Consider the following 26872-nt stretch of genomic DNA (forward strand, 5'->3'; position numbering starts at 1 on the left):
CCCTCAGTGTGAGAGGACAGCAGAGCAAATGGAAAGGTGGCTCTGGGCCTTCGCAGGCTCCCAGACCTCCAGCACGGGGCTGAGAGGCTCATCAGTGTTTTACCTTCTACTGTGGGACACTGGCCAGGCTGCTTTTGACTGTCTGGTTTTCCGTTCCTGGTATATGGACTTCTTGGCTAATAAGCATAATTAACAGTGTTTTTCATGAGAGCAGCATAAAAAGTTGGTTTAGAAATAGGACAGCAAGATATTATTTTCCATGTAACTTTTTTCATTGAGGGTTTATGTCCGTAGTGACTCATAGACCACTGCTGCGGTTCTGCTATGAGAGAGATGAGCCTGTAGGCAAAACGTAGACCAGGTGAGCAAAGATAGCATGTTCAAACACAACACTTTTACCTGTATATTTGCTTACAAAAAGGTTAAACTTATTCCAGTGCTGCAACAGCAGGAATTCTACACAGGAGGGGGTTTGTTTGTTCTATTACAGGCAGACAGATAGAAACACTTAAAGTGGCAGCTGAGCCCTGTGACAGTCCGATCGTGTTAGACTTGGACCTTGTTTTGTATGTGAAGTTAATGTGCTGTAATCATGGGAAAGATATGCCACCCCCAGAAGCTCATCCTTTGGGGTGGAACAGCACGTCCAGAGTTTTTCACCAGGTACTTCTGGAAAAAAAAATTTGTTTCAAGAATAAAACCTCCAGTATCCTTCCTTATTCATCTTAACAGCAAATAAACCCCTAGAGAGAACCAGAGCATTCAAAGCTGTACCTGGGAGGAGAGATCCCATTGGGGCATACTTGATGGAGATTTTTCCAGCCCTTCCTGAAATTAGGAACTTAATGTATTTTAAAAGGAAACCAAACATTTCTATGATCACAGGTTTCCCTGATCTCAGGGAGGAGGGAAAACATCTTCAGTGATACGCTCAACATATGTATGGCAAAAGTGGAGCTAATTAAGAGACACTCCCTTTTCCCTCAGCTTTCTGGAATTTCAAACCCTCATCAGAGACAGTAATTATTTTGGGAGTCTTTCACTGTTCCCCTCATCAACGTGTTTACTTCCTTCTTATGACATTGCATAAATATGTTAGTAATTTTCTCTTCCTGATGTGGCACAGTAACTCTGCAGCCTGTTTTTGTTTTTAATTCTGTGTGCTGATGAAGCGCTAAAACTGACTCAGCAAATCGTTTCTGACCGTCGAACAAGTGCAAAGCGATGCAGACCTTCCCCGTAGGGAGGGGTTAAGAATCGGTGCACGTAAAGATAGCGTAATATAAATTTGCAGGTTGATTAGTTACTTTGGGAGGTATGTGCCTCTTATAGAGACCACCCTTATACCACCCAGTGTAAAACCACTCTGCGTGTTTGTAGTTTTCCCTGTGATACTCTGCCAGCCCTTCGCATTGTCCAAGGCTCTGAGCCAAGGCCATTAAGATTGACTACAACTGTGTTACGAAGGGTCCAAACACACATCAAAGCTTAAATCCAGCATCTTACACACAAGGCGCACCGTATGTCTTTCAATTGCTTTTTGATTTTTCAAAATTTGTCAGGTCTTCCCCTGCAATGAATTGGCAAATAAAGCATTAACAGACTTGTCACAGAACTCTTCCCCCGTCCCCCACACCACCGCATTGCAGAGGAAGGCATTTGTGACAGCACTAAGCACCTACGCGCTTTCTGTTAAGGCTTTTTTTTTTGTTTTATAATCTCTATCGTAGAGCACACTTTGCATGTTCCACCAAGAGCTCATTTTTTGGGTTATATTACACCAAGTGTGATTTTTCTTCAACTCGTGCAACCGCTCAACCCTCCCACCGGCCGAGGAGGGCCCAGGACGCCGCGCGGCGCCCCTGCGGGCCGAGCCGGGCTGAGCCGGGCCTTGCCGAGCCGGGCCTTGCCGAGCCGAGCCGGGCCGGGCCCGGCCCTCCCCCGGCGGCGCGGCCGGTTGACGCGCTCCGCCTGCGCCCAGCCCCGCCCCCGGCGACCGTGTGCGTCCCATGCGGGGCGGCGGCGGCAGCAGCAGCAACAGCAGCAGCATGGGCCGCGATGGCGGCGGCGGGGGGCCGGCGGCGATGGACCCGGTGCGCAGCTTCGAGCGCTGGAAGAAGAAATACACCCGGCGGACGAGTAGGCTGCGGCTGCAGCGCAAGGAGCGGAAGCGGCCCGAGTGGCAGGTGGAGCGGGAGGGCATCGGCCGCCTGGTGCAGCGCTACCCTGAGGTACGGCCGGGGCGGGCGGCTGGTGCTGCTGGGCCGGGACGGGGAGCGAGGGGCTTTGCAGGCGGGGACGGGAGGGCACCCGGCGCTGGGCATGGCGGGCCTGCGGGCGGCGGAAAAGCGGCCCCTCTCCTCCTGTGGCGTGTGTGCGGGTGGGGCTGGGAGGAGGAGGAGGAGGAGGAGAGGGCGTCCTGGGCAGGGGTGGGGGGCACCCCCAGTTGGCAGGGCTGTTCCTCTGGCCGTCGGCGGTGCCTGTAGGTAACAGGTTTGTTGGGTGACACTGCTCAGTGGCAGGCAGAAGGGCTTCACCTCCACGAGGCAGGGATGAGCCTCCATTCCTTTCCTTTCTCCCCCGGGCAGAGGAGGGGAGGGCAGTAACCGCATGCCGGCGGTGCTGGTGGAGGTGACTGTGGGCAGGCTGCGGAGCCGGCGGTAGGAGACTCCGGAGGGGAGGGACTGGCTGAGGGTGCAGCGCGGAGGAGGTTCGAGCAGGTGGTGGGAACGGTTGTAAGCAGTGGCACTTGGCCCTTCTGACCGGGCAGCACAGATGTCGCGCTGTTGGAGGGGGGACACGCTTGTCTCCATAGAAGGTGTCCTGTCAGCAAACATCGCGCTAGGAGAGTATGTTGTTTAACCTCAGGTCAGGAAACGGGTGTTTGAATATTAGAGCCAGGGTCAGTGGTGTTGGGTTTGTGACCCAGATTGCCTTGAATTCCTCGGGGAGGTGGCCGGCTTTTGAGCCATACTGATTAGTGGGAAGTACTGTAATTGTGAATAACGGCTTAGATGTGCTCTGCCTGTGGTGTTGCTTTACGCCCTGCCAACTTCTGCTGAATTTGCAGCTACTGCTGGTGAGGAGTATGGCAGTTGTACTTGGTTATGCAGCACTCAGTGTAGCTGATAGTAGAGACTTTTTGGTGATTGTAATTTGATTGAGCAGAAAGTAACAACAAAGAGGTATAGAACAAACATGTCCGTTACCGTGAGGAGGTTGTGATAGCTCCTTTGGTTAAGATTCAGCAAGTTGGTATTCTGAAGCTTCACACAATCATTGGCTTTACTGGTTTGGAAGCAAATGGTATGCTTCCAAAGGTGGTCAAATTACTGGTTTGAATCACAGATTATTTCTCAGGGACAAAAATGGACTTAACATTCATTGTTTTTATGATAAAAATTAAAGATGGTAACTGCATAAATGATTAATACATTTTCTTATGGATAAATTTTGAGTTAACTTCTTTTGGCAATACCTTTCTGATCACTGTAGAAGTAGAGGGCTTAGTCTGCTTTCACAGTCAGCATCTACTCAATTTGTTAGAAGCTTGTACTTTTCTGAGTGGGATAACCACTGGTAGGTATGTGACTTTCACTGTGGGATGAAAAACCTCCAACATTACTACAGTACTGTTGGACTGCTTGTTATTACCTAGACGGTTGCCTCTGTGTGGTCTCTGGAGGGTGTGTGTCTGAGCAAGAGAGAGAAACTGAGTTAAAGCAACTTGGCAAAGGCTGTGTAGAGAGTTTGTGAACTCTCTGCACAGATCCCAGGGTGGTGGGCTTATTGTTTATATACCAAATTGCAGTATATATACAGTAGATTGCTTTATATTTCTGTGTATTTGAACAGAGACAGGGAGATGTGTAGTGAAATTAATTTTGCATGTTGTTAGGCCCTAATAGTTTCTACATTTGATAATAGCTTGCATTTACTTGATAATGCCATATACAAATTAGGCTGCTGCATTACCTTAGGGTACTATGGCAATATCTAGCTATTCTTTCTTCTCTACCTCTTGTTTTAGAGTCCCATCACTAGTCATTTAATGCTCTGAGCAGTAGTCTCATAGATGAAGTGGTCGAGTTCAGGAGATAGCTTTTCTTCTAATGTAGTAGACACATGTCTGCAGAAGCTTAAGTAGTATGTTGCTCCTGTATACTGAAATTATAATTTTATATATATCCTATTTTATATATATATATATATGGCATGGGTGTATTGAGAGACAGGAGCAGGATCACCAGAATCATCAACTGAAGGAAATGCTGGCTTTTTGGAGTGGATTACAGCCTCTTCATCTGTGAGACTGAATGGCCAAACATGACCCCTATTCATCTGTCATTTGCCCTTAGTTGATCTGGATTCATTTGAGGAAGATGATGATAATGAAAAAAATCTAATTGTTTAGAAGGAGGCAGCAAGAATGCTTGAAGTAAAAGATTTCTCTTGGCCATTCGGTTTCAGAGATGAAGTGGCAGAAATATTTTGAAAATTGATCTCTGGGAAGCCATCACCTCCTCCATTCGATGCTGCCTTTGCCTCTTTGTTCTCTCCATACACAATGTGTATGTTCTCTCTGTACAGTTTTGCCATACATTCATGCTGTATGCATGCATTAAATCCATATACGTATCCCTATCTATTACATTAGCTCTTGTGGGGAAAAACTGTTTTGCTATTTGTCATACCACTCTACTTTACAGGAGTGCGTCCTTGGCAGATAGTGGGGTATGACTGTGTTGCTCACAGATGTATGTAAGCAGGAGAGAGGTTTAAAAGGAACACACACAAGCAGTGAGTTAATGAAACTACATTCTTTAAGGGAATGATGTAACCCCTGCTGTTCCATAGTGAGGTCAGTATTCCTTTCTTATCCTCATAAATTTTAGGGTGGTATATCTGGATTGTGGTGGGTAGATGTGCAATTCTCAGACTTCTTAGTTTGAGTAGTCCCCATTCTGATTTTCTGTAGTAGTCTGTTCCTCTACTCCTAGCCTTAAATATTTTGCTTAATATTTAAATGCAGTCACTTTTCCCTGAAACACATTTGATACTTGCATTTAATTGCCACTCATTCTACACAGATTTCTGTTTATACTGGCCTTATAGTCACCTCTGTCAATTACTTCCATAGATACTTGCATTTATTTGTGGTATATATGGCTATGTGAGTATGTATGGATGCCTCTGTGTCACCGATGTGCATGTCTGCACATGCATCTATTTCTGAGACATGGGTGATAATTCTGTGGCTCTGTGGAGCTTGGGGCACCATAGGTAAGGAGTGGGTGGTGGGAGGTTGTGCTTGTATGTATATATAGAGGTTGAAAAAGAGAGGCTGATAGTGGTCAGGCATATATCCATCAGAATGAAGACAGGGTAAACTCTTGTTTGTATTAGGATAGTTTTGGGGACTCCTGGTCTCAACTCTTCCGGGCTTTTGCTCTTCTCTTGTTCCAGGAGTCTCCTGCCTGTGAACATACAGGTGGATGCCCCCCTAGCTTCCTGTCTTCAGTCATTCATATCTCCTTTTCTGGTCCCTGATAAGGTTTTTCCACTTGGTCTCCAGCATTTCTTCTGTATTACCCTGGACCTGTTTATAGTGAGGGTGGGGATTGTGAGGAAGTGCTATGTGCTTGGATCTTCAGGGGTCTCCAGTGAGTTCTGCATGAGGCAGAGCCTTTCTTAGGGACAAGGGAATTAGAAAGCTCTTTGGTAAGCTCCTCGTTGTAAGGAGTACTGCCTGGGTTCTCTGACGTGCAGACTGTGGGTGGGTTAGGTCTTCATGTGCTTTTATCATCTTCCATGTGGCATGGAGTAGGGGTAGCATGGCTGTTGGATGCAAGATTATCCACCTTGCCCTCCCTCTTAGGGTATATTGTCTGTAATTTCCAGTGTGAGACTGACTGCAATGGATTACCAAGGCAAAATTAAACAATAGTGAAGAGATAACCAAGATACTTTGTTACTTGATTTTTTTTTTGTCATTTGTTGACATGTGATGGCAGATGTGTGGCAGCATAGATGGAAAACGTGAAAATTAGTTTCAGTGTGTCCAAATTTTGGGACCATTTTCTGTGTTACGTGTTCATAGGTGATCTGTTATCTGTTGATCCAGTGACTTTGTTGCCTAACTGCAAGGCTGCTGATGATCATTGTCTTCTCCATCCAGTTGTGCTCACAAAAAGCATTAACAGCTAACTGATGTGCTGGGGAGCTGGTTGTGTAAACTCTTTCTAGTCTGCTTTATGTCAAATTGGTCAGGTTAATTCAGAATACCATCTAAAGTATTTGAAATGACCTGGCTGCTCTCACCTAGAGCAGATTAGAGAGAGCTCACAAGTACAGATTCCCAGCAGATTAGAGGAGGTAATAACTTCCGACTCCAAACTGAGTAGGAGTTAGTGTTGTTTTCCATTGGTACATGTAGATATAGAATAGATCTATTGGAAGATCTACCTCTAACTGCAATCCTTCTTACTCCTGCCATTCAGACTGTATTTAAAAATAAACCAGTATCTTCGGAGTTTAAGGCTACTACAGCAGATCATTCTTGGGCTCCTGGAAGTTTGTAAGGCAGGTAAATAATATAGGAAGCTTTGTGACATGGCCTTTCCTAACATTCCCATGCCTTGCTCTTTTAATACTGTTCTCACTTTTTTTTTTTTTTTTCCTTCTTGGACATCTTTAAAAGAGCTTATGCATGTTTAGTCTGGAGAAGAGGAGGCTCCAGGGAGACCTTATCGCTCTCTACAACTACCTGAAAGGGGGTTGTAGAGAGGTGGGTGCTGGGCTCTTTCCCAAGTGACAGGACAAGAGGAAATGGCCTCAAGTTGTGCTAGGGGAGGTTTAGATTGGATATCAGGAAAAACTTCTTCACTGAAAGGGCTGTCAGACACTGGAACAGGCTGCCCAGGGAGGTGGTTGAGTCACCATCCCTGGAGGTATTTAAAAGATGTCTGGATGAGGTGCTTAGGGATATGTTTAGTGGTGGACTTGGCAGTGTTAGGTTAACAGTTGGACTTGATGATCTTAAAGGTCTTTTCCAACCTAAACGATTCTATGATTCTATGTAATGATTTTTAAATTGATTTAGAGGAGTTTAGGGTAGAAAAGCAGAACACTATTTGTCTGCTTTGTGATTAATACATCAGTTCTTACTGGGTCATCTAGAGTTAAAAAGAAGTTGACCACTGAAATACTTAAAGCAGCCTTAATTATTTAGAACAATTTCACATTGCCACAATAGCCCATTTCATATGTCACAAACCTATTAAAATCTATCCCTTTAGTTGTGCATAATGGATTGCTTGAATTCTTTTTTGATGTTAGTAAGATGGTTTTCGCTCCTGTAGGCATACTGATTTCCTATGTGGACAGTCTCCTGGCTGAAATTAAACTGAACCTGTATACATCACTGAGTTGTGATCCTTTAGCATGCAAAATAGTAAGACTGGGAATTAGCCCAATATGCAATATTGCAGGTGATGCATAGCATCTTCAAAATTATCAACTGAACTTGGAAATATTTGTCAGAAATTCCAATTTGTGAAAGTCAAAAAAAGACTTTTTTATAGTGATTTCTCATCGGAGATTTTCTCCCCCCTCCCAGAAATGTACTAGCTTAAAGTACATGCTTCTCAGCACAAGTAGGTTTTATAAAAATAATTCACCCTTAAGATTTCTAAGTAACGTTTGGCAAAAGTTTAATTGCTCTGCTAGGACACAGTGAAAGTTTGAAATCTACCTTGTAAGAGCTTTGTCTTGAAATATGTCAAAAATGGGTTTTAGTAAGGGTGTTATTACCTTTTATCTAGAGATTGAATTCATGCATTAAATTACTTTTCTTGGTTTTAGTAAAAAGAAGTAGGCTGAAAAGAGTAGTCTTGTTATCTAGGTGCTTCAAACAGGTGTAAACCCTCAGGAAAAAAATAGTTTAGTTTTCTATAATAGGCAGAGCCTGCAGAAGGCTTGGTACTTCAAGGAGGTATAAGGCTGATCTGACAGTTCAGTAGCTCTTCATTTGAGGCCTTCTCTGGAATTGGTATCACGAGTTGTCACGAACATCTGAGGACCGTTTTGCTTGGTCCCTGTGTTGGGAGGTTTCTGTTCAGCAGTCTGTTAGAGATAAATGATACCTATTAGAAATGCACAAGTTGTATAAGCTCTGGGTTTGACATTTGAAATTCTCAGTTTATGGATGCTAGTCAGTATGCATTCAAAGCTGTGTAGTCTACCCTCCTCCTCATCTGCTCAGGCTTTATAGATACAGTAGTCTTTTTTTTTTTTCTGACTTCTGTGGGGTTTTTTCTGTCCTGCTGCTATTGATTGTTGTGAACTTTGCCAGTGGAAGCTGTCCACATCTTTTGATGATCTCCTGTCAGCTACAACAGCCTTGAAAGTGTTACATTTTTCTTAAGATCTCTACTTGACATCTCATTTTTGTAAATCATTCAGCCAGCTCATGGATTCAGACACATGCTCTTGGGGGTTTTGTGTGTGTGTGTGATTAACAGCTCTCAAGTATGCTGTAGAGGTGGACGCATACCGAGAAGTAAATTAGTAGGTGTCAGGACAATGAACTACCTTTTTAGTATGTTTTGTGTCCTGTAGGACAGCTCTAAAAAATTAAGTATACCAAGTGCTAGAGGTTGGTGAATCTGGTGAGCTTTGGGACATAGATGGACTCTTCTTGTCCCCATCAGGTAGATTCAAGATTGCTGCAGTTCTGGGTCCACATGTCCAGCTTGCAGCGAGGGTGAGCATGTATTCCTAGTAGGTACACATGTGTGCGCACACACGTGTCCAGCCACAGATGAACACAGACAGAGCAGTGCCTTCACCAGCACCTGTGCAGGCACACAGACACAGTGCTTGCACACACATGAACAGCATGGGCGGCAGATACTGTTCCTCTCTGTCTTAGCATCCACTAGCGAAATACGTACTCACGCACGGAAAATGTGTCTCTCCGGCAGCTGGCATTAGCTACTCAGTCTGTCCCAGAGCTGGCCTCAGGCCCCGGTTTCCCCGGGTGCCGGCACCGGCACCCTCCAGCCGCTGAGGTTCGTGGTCCCGCTCCATTGCTCCATTCGCCGGCACTTGGCTCTCGTGCTGCTGCCCACTAGTCTGGCTTGAACATCGCTGGTGGTCTCTTATGCAGGCTCAGAGTAGAGGGTGTGCCCACACAGAAGGTGGACAGAATTAATTATTTAATAATTATTTACATCATTATATAAGAATATTTAGTAAGACTGTAGGGCTGGCTGTGATGATGGGGTGCAGGCCCCAGTCAGACAAGTGTACTGACTAGGCAGCTCTTACCCAGCACCAGCCCCTCTTAGCCCCTTTTCCCTCTGTTTTCTCACACTGGTTCCTCCCCAGTCCACCTTGTTCCCTCCCTTTCCCTACCTTTGATCCTTCCCATAATAAGTCTTGCACATTCCCACAACCGCTTTAATAGACCTTATGAGAAGTTGTACAACGTCCCCAAATGCTTTTCCTCTGAAGCGCCCTGTGAGCCCCACACCCCTGCAGGCGCTGACCCCCGTCAGCCTGGGGAGGGGGTGGCCCCACTGGCTCCTCGGTGGGGTTCACCCAGGAACCATGGGCTGACCCCTCTCCTCGGACGGTCCCCGGGAGCAGCTGAGTCAGGGTGCTTTAACTTGATGTGCAGTGATGACGTTGGTGGGGCTGCTTCCCTGGCGTTGTTCCACTGATTCTGGTGGGGTCTTTGTGTCCACAGTGGTTCATCTTTAATCGCATAACCTAATGCTAAGCATATGCAAAAAAATCTTGATACTAGAACTGTAGAGTCAAAATGGAAAAGTGGAGTTGGGGAGAAATGTGTTTGCTGTCTGGAGCTATTTCCTGAAGCGTTTGTTTACCAGGCCTTTACTCTGCAGAACATTTACCTGCTTTTGTGATGTCTCATCTCATACAGCAGCTGGAATACACTTCATCCTCATTGCTTCAAGGGATCTGAAAATATAGATGAGCAAAGGACAGTTTAGCTCTGGTAAGGTTGTAGGCTGTAGGGAGGCTGCCAGCAGTGTTTGCATGTGGTCCTTGCAGATGAAGGAGTCTGCTTTTATAGGTAGGAGCCATAAGGGTTAAATGGTTACAAGTGCAGGTGAGCTTCTCTTTTTCAGGAGGATATGGACTGTGTACTTTGCAGCTTAGTAATGTTTTTTTCTTAAGCCAGAATGGTTAAAAAAGAAAGGAGGTAAGAGCTCTGAGTTCCATTTTGTGGGATATGACTATCATTACTCCTTTTGCAGTAGCCTCCAGAAACAAACTGCTCCTCTGTGGATATTCCCAGAAAAATTAACTTATGCTTAGCGTGCATGAATCATAAACTCAGCACTTGTTGCAGCCACACAGAAATATGAAATAATTGGGTAGTTACGTGTTTTGCCATAGATAAGTTATTATAATCTCTATTGGCAGTTAGTCTGACTGGGACAGTTTTGGAGAAAAAGGCTACAGCGTTCAGATTTTTGGAGATACTGTATGTATATGAAATGCTTAGCATGAGGTTTAATTGCAAGTTGTGTCTGGGGTTTGTGGCACGCTGCATTGTCGAAAATTTAGGCCTTGCTTGCATACTGCAGTATCTTTTTAAAATGGGAGTTTAAATTTTTTTTAATTTTTTTTTTTTTTCCTGAAGAATACTGCATCCAGTTTTGGGCCTCCCAGTAAGAAAAAGACATCAATAAGGTGGATCCAGTTCAGTGGAGTGCCATTGAAATGGGGGGGCTGGAGCACTTGCCCTGTGGGCAGAGGCTGGGGGAGCTGGGCTTGTCAGTCTGTAGCAGCGATGGCTTTGGGGTTGGGATGGGGACCTTACAGAAACCCCAGTGCCCATGGGGAGATCATTGAGGAGATGGTGCAGGGTGTAAGAATGAGAGACAACAGATGTAAGTTGGCAGACGAGAGGCTTAGTCGGGATGGCTTTTTCCCCATGGGGACAGTCAGGCAGCAGCACAGGTTGCCCAGAGAGGCTGACCAGTCTCTGTCCTTGAACCATGTCAAGACTGGACTGGACTAAGCCCTGAGCAGCCTGATCTGACCTCAGAGCTGACCTGCTGTGAGCAGGAGGTTAGAGCATAGGCCTCCTAAGGTCCCTTTCAGCCGGAATTGTTTTATGATTTCATGATGATCTGAGCTTTAAATTGTGCTGTTGGCCTGCATAGTTAAACTATATATTATTACTTAATCAACAGTTTATGGTAGAAGAGCGGTTTGGCTTAGGTCAAACTACTATAGATTGCCTGACCAGCTAACTTGGATCAGGTCATACTGAACTACTACATATTTATGTTAACAGCAGCTTAAAGAATGCTATTTAATTTCTCTGTTACACTTAGATTATAAGCACTGATTAAACTTACTTTGTTTCAGATAAACGCAAGTGAAATTCAAAGATTTTCAGATTTCCCATTGTCAAAGAAAACTCTAAAAGGTGAGTATAAAAGTTTTCTTTGGAAAGTAATCTGAAGTAAAAATGAATGTATTATTTATCTGCATCTGAAGTTTGTTTTTGCTTTACACTAAGTTTTAGGTAAGTATTGCCATGTACAGTATTTTCTAAACGGAGGAATACAGCTCTGGGCAAGACAAAAATAAAGATTTTTTTTTTTCGTCCCTCTCCCATACTAGGATTGCAGGAGGCTCAGTATCGTGTGGTAACGGAGATACAGAGGCAAACCATAGGTTTGGCTTTGCAAGGTAAAGATGTACTTGGAGCTGCAAAGACTGGATCAGGCAAAACCTTGGCTTTTATTGTCCCAGTAAGTAATTTACATCCTTCCATTTGTACTTAAACCAAGTTACTTGGGAAGTATTGGATGTCAAACAGCTTAGGTTAATAGATCCTGGGAGAAGGGTTATAATTCAACTGATGTAGATGTTCCAAGAAAACAAAGATACTAATTTAATAAAGCTGCTTGAGGTTCTGAAAAAGAATTATATTCTTGACCCTAGGAATATTCTGATACTTAGAAATTCCATTTTGATCCTTACATTAGTAGACCCTGAGTGATTTAGGAAGTGCTTTGTTTTTCTCTCAGGAATCTCTTCTCCTGGTGCAACTCTAGTTGTCTGATTCTTTTAAAATTTGAAAACTGAGTGTATGGAATACAATGGTGAAGTTTCTTCAGTTCCTTAGACTTTTTTTACATGGGTGGTTTTCACCACTTTAAAATTTTAGGATTTGGACTTTATATAGCAAACTTAAGCTTAGTGATTGTGGACTTCCATTTCCTTGTTGTCTTTTGTGGACTCCTTACAAATCACTTCCAGGTGCAAGTGGGAAAACAGGATGAAAACCCCTGTCATGGATAATACATGTTTGACTGTTTTATTCAAAACGTCATGCTCTGCATTTCATTTCTTCAAGTTGAAAGTATAATTTAGAAGTTTGCTTAAAGTGCCCATGTAAGTGGATACAAACCCCATTGTGTTATGATTAGATAAAGGGAAAAAGAAATGTCCTTTTGATTATGGAGGTTTTTTTGGTTTAAACATTACTTGCATTTTTGTGAGCATAAGTTTCTTTAGAGCTTATTCTGTCGGTAACTGGGAACAGCCGTAGGTGTTCTGAATACCCTCTCTAGTTGAGAAGATTTATGCTTTATGCTGTTTTTTTTAAAAATTTATTTTTTATTAGTAAAGAATAAAAAAATGTAGGTGGGTTCAAAAGATAGTCTTGTGAACTTGAGAAACAAATGAGATTGCTCAATTATTTAATCTAGGAGTAGATTAAATAAGGTCTTACAAACCTTATTTTAAACAGTTTTACGGGAGAAAAGTGATAGGCGTTGAAGAGATGAAGAGCGAAAAAAAAATTGTACAAGGATGCTTAACAGCTTTCAGAATTTCAGAATGGTTCAGGTTTTCATACCTATGAAATCTTTGTGTTAGGATTAGCTGACTAAGTCCTTCTGCAGTGTAAATTCATCAGAGGAGGAATAATCCTGGTCTGAGGTGTATGGCAACTTTAGTTGGAATGCTCTGTATATAGCATGTGTAGATAGCACTGCTTCAAGTCTATGACCAGAATTAAAGCTGCAATAATTGACTTTCTTCTAGTTGCTCATTCTGTTTCTGGTTCCTACAAACCTTATGAACAGGGAAGCTTCTCGTGTTTTGCTACATCTGATTTTTATTTTTGTATAAGTGATTAAGGCTTAATTTCCAGAATTTAGCAGAGTAGGACTAATTGTGCATTAGAATGTTTACGATTTACCAGCCATTACTGTCTGTCATAGATTGGTGCTTGGGGAACTTTGCTTTAGTAAGTATCATGACCATCAGTTGGAATTGATATATAATCAAACTATGTGCAATGTATACTGATTTTTCTTCAAGTCATTATTTTAATTAATATGGCTTTATCCTTGTTTATGACACTTTTTGTTATAAATTTGTGGTTGTTACATGTTTTCCTTCTGAGATATTTATAATGAGAATATGATAATTTTTTTCAGGCTTTGGAACTCCTGTATCGCCATCAGTGGACTTCGGCTGATGGACTGGGAGTTTTGATAATATCGCCTACCCGGGAATTAGCGTATCAAACCTTCAAGGTTCTGCGTAAAGTGGGAAAGAATCATGAGTTCTCAGCTGGCCTTATCATTGGAGGAAAGGTGCGTCCTCTCTCGGAGTTTGCTGTATGGAAGCATAAACCAGTGCTATATTAAGTGCTAGTTTAGGAAGGAAACCCTGGAAATGAAAAGTCAGGGAAGAGAGTAGTTGAATGGGTCATTGATAGGTTGCCATTATTTTCTGTCTGTGTACTCTGCATCTTTTGAAGCTTTTGCATATTTAAAGTCTTTCCAGATTACATGACTGGATGGGCCTTCCTGCCAAGCCTTCCAGGACTATCCTGTTTATTTAGATTATTCTGAAATACTTTTTGCTCAAGCCACAAGCGTGAGCATGCTGAAGAAATTGTGATATCCCTGTAGAAAGAGGAAAGGCTGATCCTTGACTATTGTTTCTAAAAACTATCAATAGGTTAAGCTGGCCTGACCATCTCTGGTACTGGGCTTCTAGAGTGACCAACTAGAGCTAAGCTGATTTAACTCTTTTTCAGGATCTGAAAGAAGAGTCTGAAAGAATTCACCACATAAATATGCTAATTTGCACTCCAGGACGGCTTTTACAGCACATGGATGAAACTTCATATTTCTATGCATCTGATCTGCAAATGTTGAGTAAGTTTTTTGAGTATTTGAAAGTACTCAGAAATATTTTGTAACATTTCGTAATTGTGTGGAGCAGTTCCTTGGGTAAAAAATTTATCCTAGTCATGGTATGTAGATGAAATGGCATTTAAGTTCACACATGTACAAATTAAAAAAAAAAAAAAAAAACAAAAACAACAAAACCCCTTTCTTGTGTGTACCTTCTCTCAAACAGTTGCTGAGCATGCCTTCCTTAGGATGATAAGAACAAGTAGGTGAGTTAGTAAGTAACCCAAAACCAAGTGTAGTGTCCCATATAATCCTTTAGATCTGTCTTGGCTAGTGTTGGCCTTTCCTTTCTGGCTATGGCTCTTGTGGTTTTCCTGACATGATAATTGACTGTATGGAATATCCATTGCAGTTGTGTATTTTGGGCCAGTTCTAGAAAACACTTTTCTTTGAATTTTAAGACAGATCGCTGCTCCTTTCATTGTTTTGTTAGCATTGTTAACACTGTTTCTTTTCATCCTTCCAACCTGAATAAAAATTTCAGTGTAATGAAAAGGTTTGCCTGCCACTAAGAGCTGCATAATCTTTAACATAGCTTCAGGAATTTAGAAGGAATTAAGAAGCTAATGAAGCTGATAAAATGTGAAATTATGCTTAGTACAATTCATGGCAGTTAGACAAGAATTGCATTAAACGTAGGCCCTTTTTTAAAGCTTTGTCTCTATGCTACTCTGTTTATACCCTTTGTTTCAATGGTAAATTCAGCTTAGGTACAAGACAGTCTGTTTTGCTCTGTCATGAATGGTACAGCACTGTTTTATATTCCATGGTTTTGTTTCAGTAATAGGACAGGGAGTTTGTAATTTGCAGTCTGTCTGCAAATTGCTAAACTGTTTACTTGAAATTCTGATCTTTTATGCTTCAGTATGTGAAACTGAGGGCTGTAATGCATAGATTATGGGAAATGCTATGATTTCTATTGCAGTTTTTAAAAAAACATATTTTATGGCATACATGAATATCTAAAGAGAATCCTGACATATACAGTAATTAAGTTAATCTCTGCAGTTTAAGTAGGCATCGATTTTTGTGCTGTATGGATTTGATGTATTTTTTTATATATAAATAAAGCTAAAATCAGATTTTCTCAAACTATCTCTCACTTCAGTCCTTGATGAAGCTGACAGAATTCTAGACATGGGGTTTGCTGACACAATGAATGCAATCATAGAAAATCTACCTAAGAAACGCCAGACTTTGCTTTTTTCTGCAACACAAACAAAATCAGTGAAGGATCTTGCACGGCTGAGTCTGAAAGATCCGGAATACGTTTGGGTTCATGAGAAAGCCAAATTCAGGTATGTTGTGATAATTTTTTTTCTGGGGGGTTAAACAGATGGTGATCCTACTTAACTGCTTCTCTGACTGTCAGTTCCCTGAATCAGAAGTTATGTTTTGCATCTTCCTTCCTGCAGTGTCTGATCCTGTTGTGTGCCTTCCTGAAAGCAAGGAATTTCCAGATAAGAGAGTACTAGTTCTGACTGTTTCATTACAGGGAGGCTGAACCTGGACTTTCCTTGTGGTTCCTCAGGCAGCTTCGCAAACTGGAGATTTTCTTCCTCAGGAGCGAGCCCCAGAGTGGGTTATAGCCTGGATGGAGTAGTGTCCTGGCTGTAGTACCCGCTTCTGAATTGCTACTTTTTTTGTTGTTTGGCTTCCTTGCCCCCTGTGGGTGCATACTTACTGTGCAGAACCACCAGATGTGTTGCACAAATACAATTCTTCAATCTGGCTTTCCAGACTGGACTACTCTATTGGGAAAGTGTAGAATGACAGTCTTATTTGTGTATTCAGTATTGGGTGCCCAAAGGAAAGCATGTGACGTTAACCCATGTGCGGTAAGTCTTGTGGCTTCCTGATGCGCTGGGTTTACTGTGCACACGAAGTAAATTTGTCATGCCGTACAGTTTGGATCAAAATGGGAGGGCCTTGTGAGAAGTGAAGTATGTGGTCTGCCATGCTGTGGTGGGCTGACCCTGCTAGATGCCAGGTGCCCACCAAAGCCGCTCTATCGCTCATCTGGTAACACAGTGGAATAGACTGCCCAGGGAGGTGGTGGAGTCACCCTCCCTGGAGGTATTCAAGGAGCGTGTGGATGTGGCATTGTGGGACGTGGCTTGATGGGCATGGTGCTGTGTGGTGTGGGTGGGGTTTTTGTTTTTTTTTTTTTTGTGTGTGTAATGGTTGGACTTGATGATCTTACAGGTCTTTTCCAACCTTAGTGATTCTGTGAGCTTCTTCAGCTGGACAGGGGAGAGAAAATAGAACAAAGTGCTTGTAGGTCGAGATAAGGACAGGGAGATCACTCACCAATTACCATCACAGGCAAAACAGACTCGACTTGGGGAAATTATTTTAATTTATTACCAATCAAAATCAGAGTAGGATAATGAGAAATAAAACAAAATCTTACAAACACCTTCCCCCCACTCCTCCTGTGTTCTTGGGCTCAACTTCACTTCCGATTTCCTCTACCTCCTCCCTTCCAGCAGCAAAGGGGGATGGAGAATGGGGGCTGCGGTCAATTCATCACACGTTGTTTCTGCCGCTCCTTCCTCCTCACACTCTTCCCCTGTTCCAACATGGGGTCCCTCCCACAGGAGACAGTTCTCCATGAACTTCTCCAACATGGCTCCTTCCCATGGGCCACAGTTCTTCACGAACTGCTCCAGCATGGGTCCTTTCCACGGGTACAGTCCTTCAGGAACAGACTGCTCCAGCGTGGCTCCTTTGTGGGGTCACAAGTCCTGCCAGCAAACCTGCTCCAGCGTGGGCTCCTCTCTCCACGGGTCCACAGGTCCTGCCGGGAGCCTGCTCCAGCGTGGGCTTCCCACAGGATCACAGCCTCCTTTGGGCTCATCCACCTGCTCCGGCGTGGGGTCCTCTGTGGGCTGCAGGTGGATATCTGCTCCACCGTGGACCTCCATGGGCTGCAGGGGCACAGCCTGCCTCACCATGGTCTTCCCCAGGGGCTGCAGGGGAATCTCTGCTCCGGCGCCTGGAGCCTCTCCTCCCCTCCTTCTTCACTGACCTTGGGGTCTGCAGGGTTGTTTCTCTCACATATTCTCACTCCTCTCTTCTCCAGCTGCACAGTTGTTTTTTCCCCTTTCTTAAATACATTATCCCAGAGGCACTACCACCATCGCTGATGGGCTCAGCCTTGGCCAGTGACGGGTCTGTCTTGGAGCCGGCTGGCGTTGGCTTTATTGGACACAGAGGAAGCTTCTAGCAGCTTCTTACAGAAGCCACCCCTGTAGCCCCCCCTGGATACCAAAGCCTTGCCATGCAAACCCAATACACATGCTCAAAAAATTTAATGTGTCACTAAATGACAAAAATATGCACGTTGTTTTTTGGCACATTTTTTTTCTTTTGAAATCTAAGTGAGGAACGTTTAATATTTTGCATTCTGTGGGTTCTAAGTGTCAAATTGCTTATGAACATGTATGATTTTTTTTTTGCTTTTCTATGAAGTATGTGTATATTTCCATATGTAAGATGCAGGAGAAAGGTGAATCACAGTGATAAAAATGGCTTTCACAAGAGCAAGCAAGAAATCATCAGCAAAATGAACAGCAGAACCAGGTCGAATCCTGAGGCAGTTTTAACTATTTGATTTGATTATCACTGTATTGTATTGCAAATACCATTTTTTAATCTGTAGTACTATCAAAGGCATCTTAAATAGGCATGATTGTCTCAGAAAATTGTGTGGTTAATAGCCTCTTATTCTGCTAAAAGGATGTGCAAGCCTAGTATGTAGTCTTCATTTTGAGTTTGAGAACTGACTATACATTTGTTTCACAGAACTCACATTTTTTGTGAAGTCTATTTTAAATTACATGTAATTTTAAAAAAGTATTTAGGAGAGTGGAATTAGATGATGAACTGAATCAAAAAAGGAAAATATTAATTTGTTTTATAATTTACTGCCTTAGTATACAATAGGTTATTGCCTTATGAAAACAGTTTCCTCAGAAAGACTTACAAAACAAGAGGTGCTGTGGCATAAATCAAATTGACTAGCAGAACTGGAGCAGTGTCTCGTAATTTCATCCTCCCAAGTGGCACCTTTAATAAAATAATTTCGAATATTCTTGATTGGTTGAGGGTGAAGCAGAGGAACTGTGAGAGATGAGCATTTAGATGTATTTCAAGGGCAAATATGCCAAAGAATTTTTTGTCTTTAGTTTATTTTGTGAACAATGGAAAGGTGAGTTAAGATGACAATTCAGAGCTTTACAAAGTCACTTTGCATGTCAGGCTGTAATCAGTAGAAGTACATCAATACTTTTTTTTGTGCATGATTAGACTGTGCTTTGACACTGCCTTGAGCACAAATGATGCTTTAATAGGACTAATAGACAAAATTGCATTTTAAGTCAAGGCAATTTGACTGTCGCTGCTTAGACAGCGACTTAGAAGAGTGTGATTTGCTAATAGTAAATGAATTTAGAAGTAATGTCAAAAGTCGTCCCCTCCTCCCCACTGGCTTTTAGTAAGGAAATTGATTCATCTTTCAACAGTAGCTTTCTAGCGGAGCTGCTAAGACTTGTTCCTCAAAGGGGGAGAACTTTCCAGCTTGACTTTTTTTTTTGTTTTCCTTCTCCTTTTTTTGGGTATTTGTCAGACAGTCTTGACTTAAAAGAAAGGACAGGCAGCTCTGTAGATATTGTATGCCTGTTTATTCTCTCTCTTCCCTTCTTTTCTTTCTCATTTTAATGTTATGGGAACTAATGGTATCTAAATGTACTTTTTGTTTTTTTTTTCTTAGTACCCCAGCAACTTTGGATCAGAACTATGTTGTTTGTGAGCTTCAGCAAAAAGTAAACATGTTATACTCTTTCCTGAGAAGTCACTTGAAAAAGAAGAGCATTGTGTTTTTTGCAAGCTGTAAAGAGGTATGGCTATTCCCCCCTCTTCCCCCTTAGCATTTTAAAACTGTTAAAATTAAGATATTTACATAGATTTCAAGGCACCAGAGAGGTGAGATTCTGGACTAGTTTGCAACAGGAAACTGGGGGAGGAACCAAACGTCACCTACTCCGGTAGGCATGTCATGCAGGGCCTGGCTGTCGGGAAGCTCAGTGACCCAGGCTCAATGCATGAAGCTCCTGGAGACCTCAGTGTACGTGGCCATTTTTGTGCTCTGCTGTTAAAATGAACGCTAAAAGTTATGTCACTAAGGGCCAGCTATTTCAGTTTTGTCTCATGACACATTTCGTAGTTGGGTTACAGAGTATTTTAATAGTTGTACCCACTTTCTTTACAAGTTTTTAAATCTGCCTATGTAAGAAATTATAATTGTGAAATAATAAAGGGAAAGCTTTTTTCTTATGGTTATATAGGAAGTAATCCTCCAAATATCTACTTGTATAAATGTCTTGTTATTATTCTGTTGAAGTTATTTGTACGTGTTTGTATGGCTGTCGTGGTTTAATGCCAGCCAGCAACTTAGCACCACACAACTGCTCACTCACTCCTCCCCAGTGGGATGGGGGAGAGAATCAGAGAAAAGGTAAAACTCGTGGGTTGAGATAAAAACAATTTAATAGGACAGAAATGGAAGAAAATAATAATAATAATGATGATGATAAAATAATATATGGAACAAGTGATGCACAATGCAGTTGCTCACCACCTGCTGACCAATGCCCAGTCAGTTCCCAAGCAGTGGCATCACCCTCCCAGCCAACTCTCCCCAGTTTGGTGTTTTTTTTTTCTTTTGTTCAGCATGACATCATATGGTATGGACTATCCTTTTGGCCAGTTTGGCTCAGCTCTCCTGGCTGTGTCCCCCCCCGGCTTCTTGTGCACCTGGCAGGGCAGTGTGAGAAGCTGAGAAGTCCTTGTCTTAGTGCAAGCGCTGCTCAGCAACAACTAAAACATCAATGTGTTAATCAACATTATTCTCATCCTAAATCCAAAACACAGTACTATACCAGCTACTAGGAAGAAAGTTAACTCTATCCCAGCCGAAACCAGGACAATGGCACAGGTACTTATTCCTGTAACTGCTGCATGTACTGAATATTCTACAACATACAATGGTGTAGTAAATATTCATTGCAGTTCTCCCACTTATGCAAGAGGTTACAATATTTCTGTTGTTCTGCAGTTGCCTGGTGACTACAGTGAAGTTGTACAGTTGTACAGAAATTCTCTCAGCTACAGCTGTTACTGCAATAATGCAGTTTCTGTAACATTTTTTAAAAAAATATTAGATAGCTGCCTGCTACAAAATAATGCTGCATCATGTACTGTATGTAAGAGTAAACATACTGCTTTTATAAGAGAAGCTGTTGAAGCTTGAGATAGTAAACCAAGACTGTGTAGACTGCTTTGAGTGCAAGCATAAGACACTACACCCCTGCAGTATTGTCTAAAAGCAGTGCTTCTGATGGACTTTTGATACTTCAGTACCTTGCATACAGCCTAACTAGCCACGTCCCGTGTCATTCTCGCTGTTACCTACTCTGCTTCCTTTTAGGAAATGCCATCAAAAGGCATACCAATCTTGTGCTACATTTGTTTCCTCTTTTAGTACCTGGGCGTGTGACAGTGTCAAAATAGCATCTCTTGTCTCTGATGTGGAGAAAAGTGTATTTTATTTGATGTACTAAGTTAGTTGCTATATACTGGATGTGATCTTAACAAATCTAACATTGCATAGTAATTTCCCTGATTTGTTGGGTAGGTCCAGTATCTATTCAGAGTGTTCTGTAAGCTTCAGCCTGGTCTTCCTGTACTGGCACTCCATGGCAAGCAGCATCAGATGAAGCGAATGGAAGTCTACACTTGTTTTGTTCGAAAAAAGGCAGCAGTACTTTTTGCTACAGATATTGCAGCTCGTGGCCTGGGTAGGTACCCACAGAAGCAATAGTTATTCACAAAGTGATAACCTAACCCTATTGAGACTTTATCAAACTTTGTGCTCTGAAGACCAACTTGATTTATAGGTAATGAAGCTGTGGTTTGCTTAAGAGCTCATTGGGGTTTCTCAGAAGAGATATGCTTCTTAGAGTTCTCCTGTTTCTTTACTGAAGAGGCCCACTTAATTTGTGCTTATTTTTTCTTTTTGTCCTAGAAGGACCTGTGTTGTCACTAGTTATGTAATGGCATTTGTTAGTGAGGTAGTCGGTGCAAGCTTATTTTTTTAAGTCTGTAGACGGTCTAGTTTTTCCAGCCACGTTCTGTGACAAATATCTGGAATGAAAGAAAATGGAAATAGTGATGTATTTGCTTACTACATGCCTTAAGGCAAGATTTCAGCAGTTTTAAGTATTTCTGATGTGCCTGTGTCCTGTGGGTTATTCCAAAAGGTATGAAAAAATTACAAACCTACCAGTATGTGGCAATGAAAACCTGAAGAAATTTTAATGTCTGACCTATGAATGGCATTATAAGACTGTATTCTTAAGGAGGCAAAAAAACAGATGAGGGGAAAAAGCAAGAATATTTATAGGACCTGTTTTGGCTTGAGTTTCTTTCTTCTGGTCATTAACTGCTGAATTATGATTTACTACTTCATATTTTCTGTGGATACTTTGGACTTTTTTTTTTTTCCTAGTACTTGGAGGCATTTAAGTATGACAAAAGACTGTTTTCAGGAGTCTACTTGTTCTTCTCTCAGACAGCAAACTCCGTTGTCCAAAATGTAAGGTTTTGTCAGTATTCTACAAAAGGAAGGAAGGTGCTCTGAAAACTGAAGACAGAAATGAAAACTGTTTATCATACCTTTTACACTGCTGAAATCTCACTAGTGGGGGTCTAATGTGGGTGTGGTTGTTCAGGTTTAGAGTGTAGGTATGATTGTGGAATACAGCGTAGCTACAGATTTTGTCAGGAACACAAACTTACTACAATGCAAAGCATGCTGCTGCCAGTTGAAATGCATCAGTTAGAAAATGCTTATTAATAATATCATTCACAGAAGTGAATCCACATAATATCATCCACAGAAGTGTTGACTTCTTTGTTAGGCTTGGTCATCCCCTTCCACCTTTGAGAGGGACTATGATATTCTGTATGTGGGCAGCTGAAGTAGTGTTCTCTCGCCACAGCTAACTTCAAACCCTGGTGGTGTAGGCTATTGATACTGTAGGTGAAAAGTGGGTCAGATATTGTTATTTAATTATTAGACGTAGTGGTGTTTTATCATCTGTGTGACACAAAGCATATCTGTTCTTGTCAAGCGTGAAATTATGTTCCATTCAGTGCACTGTCATAATTTAGGAAATGGAGACACCATTAATTTTAGCTTTCTTTGAAGAGGATGATTGTTTATGATATGCTAATACATGCAATTAATTTATTTTTATTTCAGAGGTTGCACCCAATGTCTGTAAATTGGTCTAAATGATGGTTCTTACAGGAATTAATACTCCAAAATAATATGTTGCTCTTGAATAGGAGAATTTTGACTACAGCAAGCTTAAATGTTGACTTTTTTTTTTCTTTACACAGATTTTCCAGCAGTAAACTGGGTCATTCAGTTTGATTGTCCAGAAGATGCAAACACATACATCCACAGAGTGGGGAGAACAGCCAGGTTTGTTTTCACTTTTCATTCATATTTTAATGTTTAAAACGAGATTGCTATAGGGACAGATAATTGGCTAAAGACTTACTTGAAAAATCAAGGTATAAATTGGAAAGAAAGAAGGGCTGTTATCACCAAAAGACCCTTTTGATTACTTAAGAGTAATGGTTTGACTTAATCATTTCTTAGTGAGCTTCAGAGACTCCTTACAGCAGACAGAAAAAATATGCCCAGTTGTTTAATATGATCAGGGAAGATTAGTAGTGAGGAAGCAAAAATCTTTTGCACTTGGCAAGATTACCTCAAAGGCTGAGTTGAGCATGTTTGTGGTGGGAAAGCTTGTTTTGCCACCACCATTTATAGATAAATAAGGCTTTAGACTGTGGATCCAGTTTCTTTGTCATTGAAGACTCTTCAAAAGAATGGAAATATTTCTTCCTTATTTTAATTTGAGGAGGAAGGAATCAAATAATGTTAATTACAGGTTAAGTTTTTAATTTTCTAAGTCTTTTGTAGAATTATATTCTTAGGGATCGCTTTAGTTAAAATATTTGTGGCTAAGCCTTTATAATGGAAGGGAGTTACCCAGATATGCTATTGCAAACCTGGTCCTTGATCTCTGAAGTAAGATTTTTAAGAGAAACGGGAGTTGTTATTGCGCATAATTCAGTAGATCAAAAACTTTACACAATTATCTGAAGGATGAAATGCAAGACCTGGCATTACATCTCGTACATAATTTAATTTGTTTGTAGTAGGGTTTGCAATATAGGCAGTTGTCAAACCTAATGACAGAACAGTGTCTTAGAATAGGACTTCAGCACTCTGCACTATAGGAGTTTGAAATCTGTCTTTCTGGATTAGATGGCATTAAATTTTGGTAACTCTGTAATAGGAGTGTGTACTTCCAGCCCTCTTTCAGAATGTGGAAGTTCTAGTCATGTTTTCATTGTAATTGGTAACATTTCTGCCCCATTATTTTCTGTGTCCTCCATTTTCCTATATACCTGTTACAGTAGAAGGGAATAATACATTTTTAAATGCTTTTGGAAAGAAACTGTCTATGAACAAAATCAGCAAATGTTACATATAAATAGATAAAACATGTAGCTGTTTGGCTAAATTAAAATACAGCTGTAATCTCATGCATCCCAATTGAGAGAAAAGCATATAGGCTTAGTTAGAATATTGGGTTTTGTGGGGTTTTCCCCCCTTTTTTTTTTTTTTTATTTAAAAAAATCCTGTGTGGCTTCCACAGAAGGCTTGTAATTTTGTTTTGATGGCATACTGTCACTGTGGAAGGGAAACCAGTATATTTGGCACCATTTAATTGGCAGTTTCTGGAAGGTTTGTTGAGCTCTTCCCGAGCTGTGTCCCTGCGTTAAAGCACCTCCCTGGAGTTACAGTCCTCAGGCCTTGTCCCAGTTCTCGTTAGGCACTGAGAAGAGCGATTGTAAGTAGGTTTAGAGAGGGGAAGCAGCTACATAAAGACAAACACCCCCCCTTTTCCTCAGTGCTTTTAATAAAACGTCGCTCTGATGAGGACGTTAGCCTTGCAACCTTAACGGTCTGTCTTCAGCGGCCTCTTAAATACAACCTTCTGCGATCGCTTGAGGGACAGATTTAAACAGGCAGTCGGGGCAGAGGGTCTGTCCGGTGGGCTGTGCGGGATGCCTGCCCCTTGCTTCACCCAGCTGTCGTTTACATTTCCTTTTATGTGATTTTCTCAGTAGCCAGACCTTACTGAAACGGGGAGTACGTCTGAGCAAGTCGTCTGAGCTGGCGGGGTGGTGACTGATAGGGAAAGCAAATTCCTTCTGTAGGAAAAGCTCTATGGGTATTTTCTGTCTCTTAATCTGATACAAAGATCAAGGAAGGTTCTACCTACGTGGGGCTTTCATTTTGGAGAAACATACAGGCTCTCTCTGTCCTTAAAATAAAGTGGTCCTGCAACGTGATTCATTTAGTGACCTTAACAGCATGAAATAAATCTTTGAAAATAAACCAAGGGAAATGTCTAATAGTTTTAAGTAAACACTGTGCACTCAGGAAATATGCTAGTGCAGTTTTAGATGTGGATAACTGAGAATGTACTTCTCCGTGGACTCTTAGGTGTTGAGTAGGAAACATGACTTTTTTTCAGTAGCTACAGTTAGTATGAGAAGCTTTGTTTCTTCTAGAAACTTGATAAAAATGAACTGAACTGCAGTTTAGTAGTCCTCATCAATGAGGTTAGAGATAATTGCAAATTTTCATGGGTTATGAGAGTGTATAATTGCATGGAATGAAAGCTAAATTGAGTATCTCAGCTAATTAAGTGACTGTGTTAAACTGTAATTAAAACTGGGATGCCAAATACTGTTTATTTTTGAAATCAAATTATTTTGTGATACAAAAGTAAATATGACAGTCAAGAGAGAAATTATTTTGGGGATGGGGCTGAAAAATCTTTGACTAATAATCGTGGATGTGTTCCCAGATCTGTGTTACATTTTTGCAAAGCCTTATCTAAGATGAAAGATAATCATTGATTTTTAAGTGGATAAGACCACTGTGTTCCCTAAGTAGCATTTCACTTGCATTTTATCCTACTGAAGTACATGAATTGCAGCTCCTGCATTTTTGATTTATGTAAAGTAAGATCAAGAAAATCTGGGTGTTGTCCAGTAATGCTTTTACTTTATAGTAGAATCGTCATATCTTGATTTTTTTTTTTTTTAAACTTGAAAGGTATGCTATGATTGGAAGATATTTCTTCCAACTGCATTTTGAAGTATTTATTTAAAGTTTTGACTAGTTCAGTAACAGAATTTCTAAAATACTGACAATATCATGACCATGCCCATAAGTATTTTTGGCTATATTTTTGTCACACAGTCTCTTAGCAAATTCTGTAATTTAAAATACTAGATCACAGTGTTTTCCTATGGGTTTTAGTTTCAAAAATTCTAAGTAAATAAGAGATACTTGTAGCAATTGTCTGCAAAACTAATTTCTTCTCACTTTTAATTTCTATTGATGCCTTCTGTTCTGTAGCCTATGAAGCTTACATTTGAAAATATTCTTTGATGAATTTTGTGAAACAAGTTACAGTGCCACTAGGGGACAGCAGAAGATAATAATTTCTGAAGCACACTGATACTAACTTTTTTTCCCCCAAATGTTTTTCCAAACATAATTTTTAAGTTATTTGGCATGAAAGGAACATATATAGGGATGTTTTTCTTTCAGTCATGATTGCATTGATGAGTAGAAAAGACACTGAAAGGTCTATTTTATCTTTCTATTCATCCATAAATATCTTGTGTTTTGGATGTACCTGTATCCTGGCACGTCTCGGTAATTAATTTCTTTCTTTTCCTAGCACTACATTCCTCCCTCAGCGCCATTTTTTTTTCCTTTAGAGGAGACTATGAAAAACTATTACTTGAGTTTAGTGATTTTTCTGTCAGGAGTCTTTTTTATTTTTTTAAAAGACACTGACAGTGGAATTTTAAGCAGAATAAATCTTTTTGCTCTGCGGTTTTTATCTGTGGTATGTCCAGAACTTTATATAGGCTTTAGGTCTGACTCAGGCTCTGATGGTATTTAATCCCTGCTAGTTGGTTAGGTTTCTTAGGTGCTTAAACTGACTTAGGAAAGTCACTGTAATTTTATTGTTGTTAAACATAGCACGCATGCAGGCATGCATGTTCTGTCTAGCTCTATGTATGCTTTTTTCCTTTTGGTAAATTACATTCTGAAAAGAAATGGAATAATAAAAGTCCATCTTTCCAAAGCAGGATGCTCTATTGCCTACCGTCTTTCTACTGGCTAGTATGATGATTAGAGCCAAGAAGTATGAATAAAGACTTAAAAGATCTATAGTCTTTTTGATGCCTCGTGAATACTGAAGAATACACACACATCAAATTTTGGAAAGGTGAAAGGGGCAGGTCGTATAACGATCTTATTCTGTCATGAAGTAAAATGCTTTGAAGCATGCTTATTGGGGCTCTCCTTAAGTAATTGCACATTTTGTGTGTGAAAGTGAGACTAATAAGCATTTAGAGTAATCCTTGCAAGT

The 26872-nt window shown here is 41.2% G+C and overlaps 1 protein-coding gene across 1 annotated transcript in view; it reads left to right on the forward strand.

Annotated features, from left to right (window-relative positions):
• The first annotated feature begins 2048 nt into the window (after positions 1-2048).
• Positions 2049-26872, forward strand: part of DDX10 (DEAD-box helicase 10) — a 201208-nt gene continuing 176384 nt past the window's right edge. The window contains exons 1-9 of the mRNA XM_059818823.1: positions 2049-2231; positions 11410-11470; positions 11668-11798; positions 13497-13655; positions 14105-14225; positions 15373-15562; positions 19039-19165; positions 20962-21124; positions 22731-22815. Coding sequence (XP_059674806.1) covers positions 2049-2231; positions 11410-11470; positions 11668-11798; positions 13497-13655; positions 14105-14225; positions 15373-15562; positions 19039-19165; positions 20962-21124; positions 22731-22815 — 1220 coding nt within the window. The remainder of the gene's footprint in view (positions 2232-11409; positions 11471-11667; positions 11799-13496; positions 13656-14104; positions 14226-15372; positions 15563-19038; positions 19166-20961; positions 21125-22730; positions 22816-26872) is intronic.

The sequence above is a fragment of the Gavia stellata genome, chromosome 1 (genome assembly GCF_030936135.1).
Source record: "Gavia stellata isolate bGavSte3 chromosome 1, bGavSte3.hap2, whole genome shotgun sequence".
Classification (NCBI taxonomy): domain Eukaryota; kingdom Metazoa; phylum Chordata; class Aves; order Gaviiformes; family Gaviidae; genus Gavia; species Gavia stellata.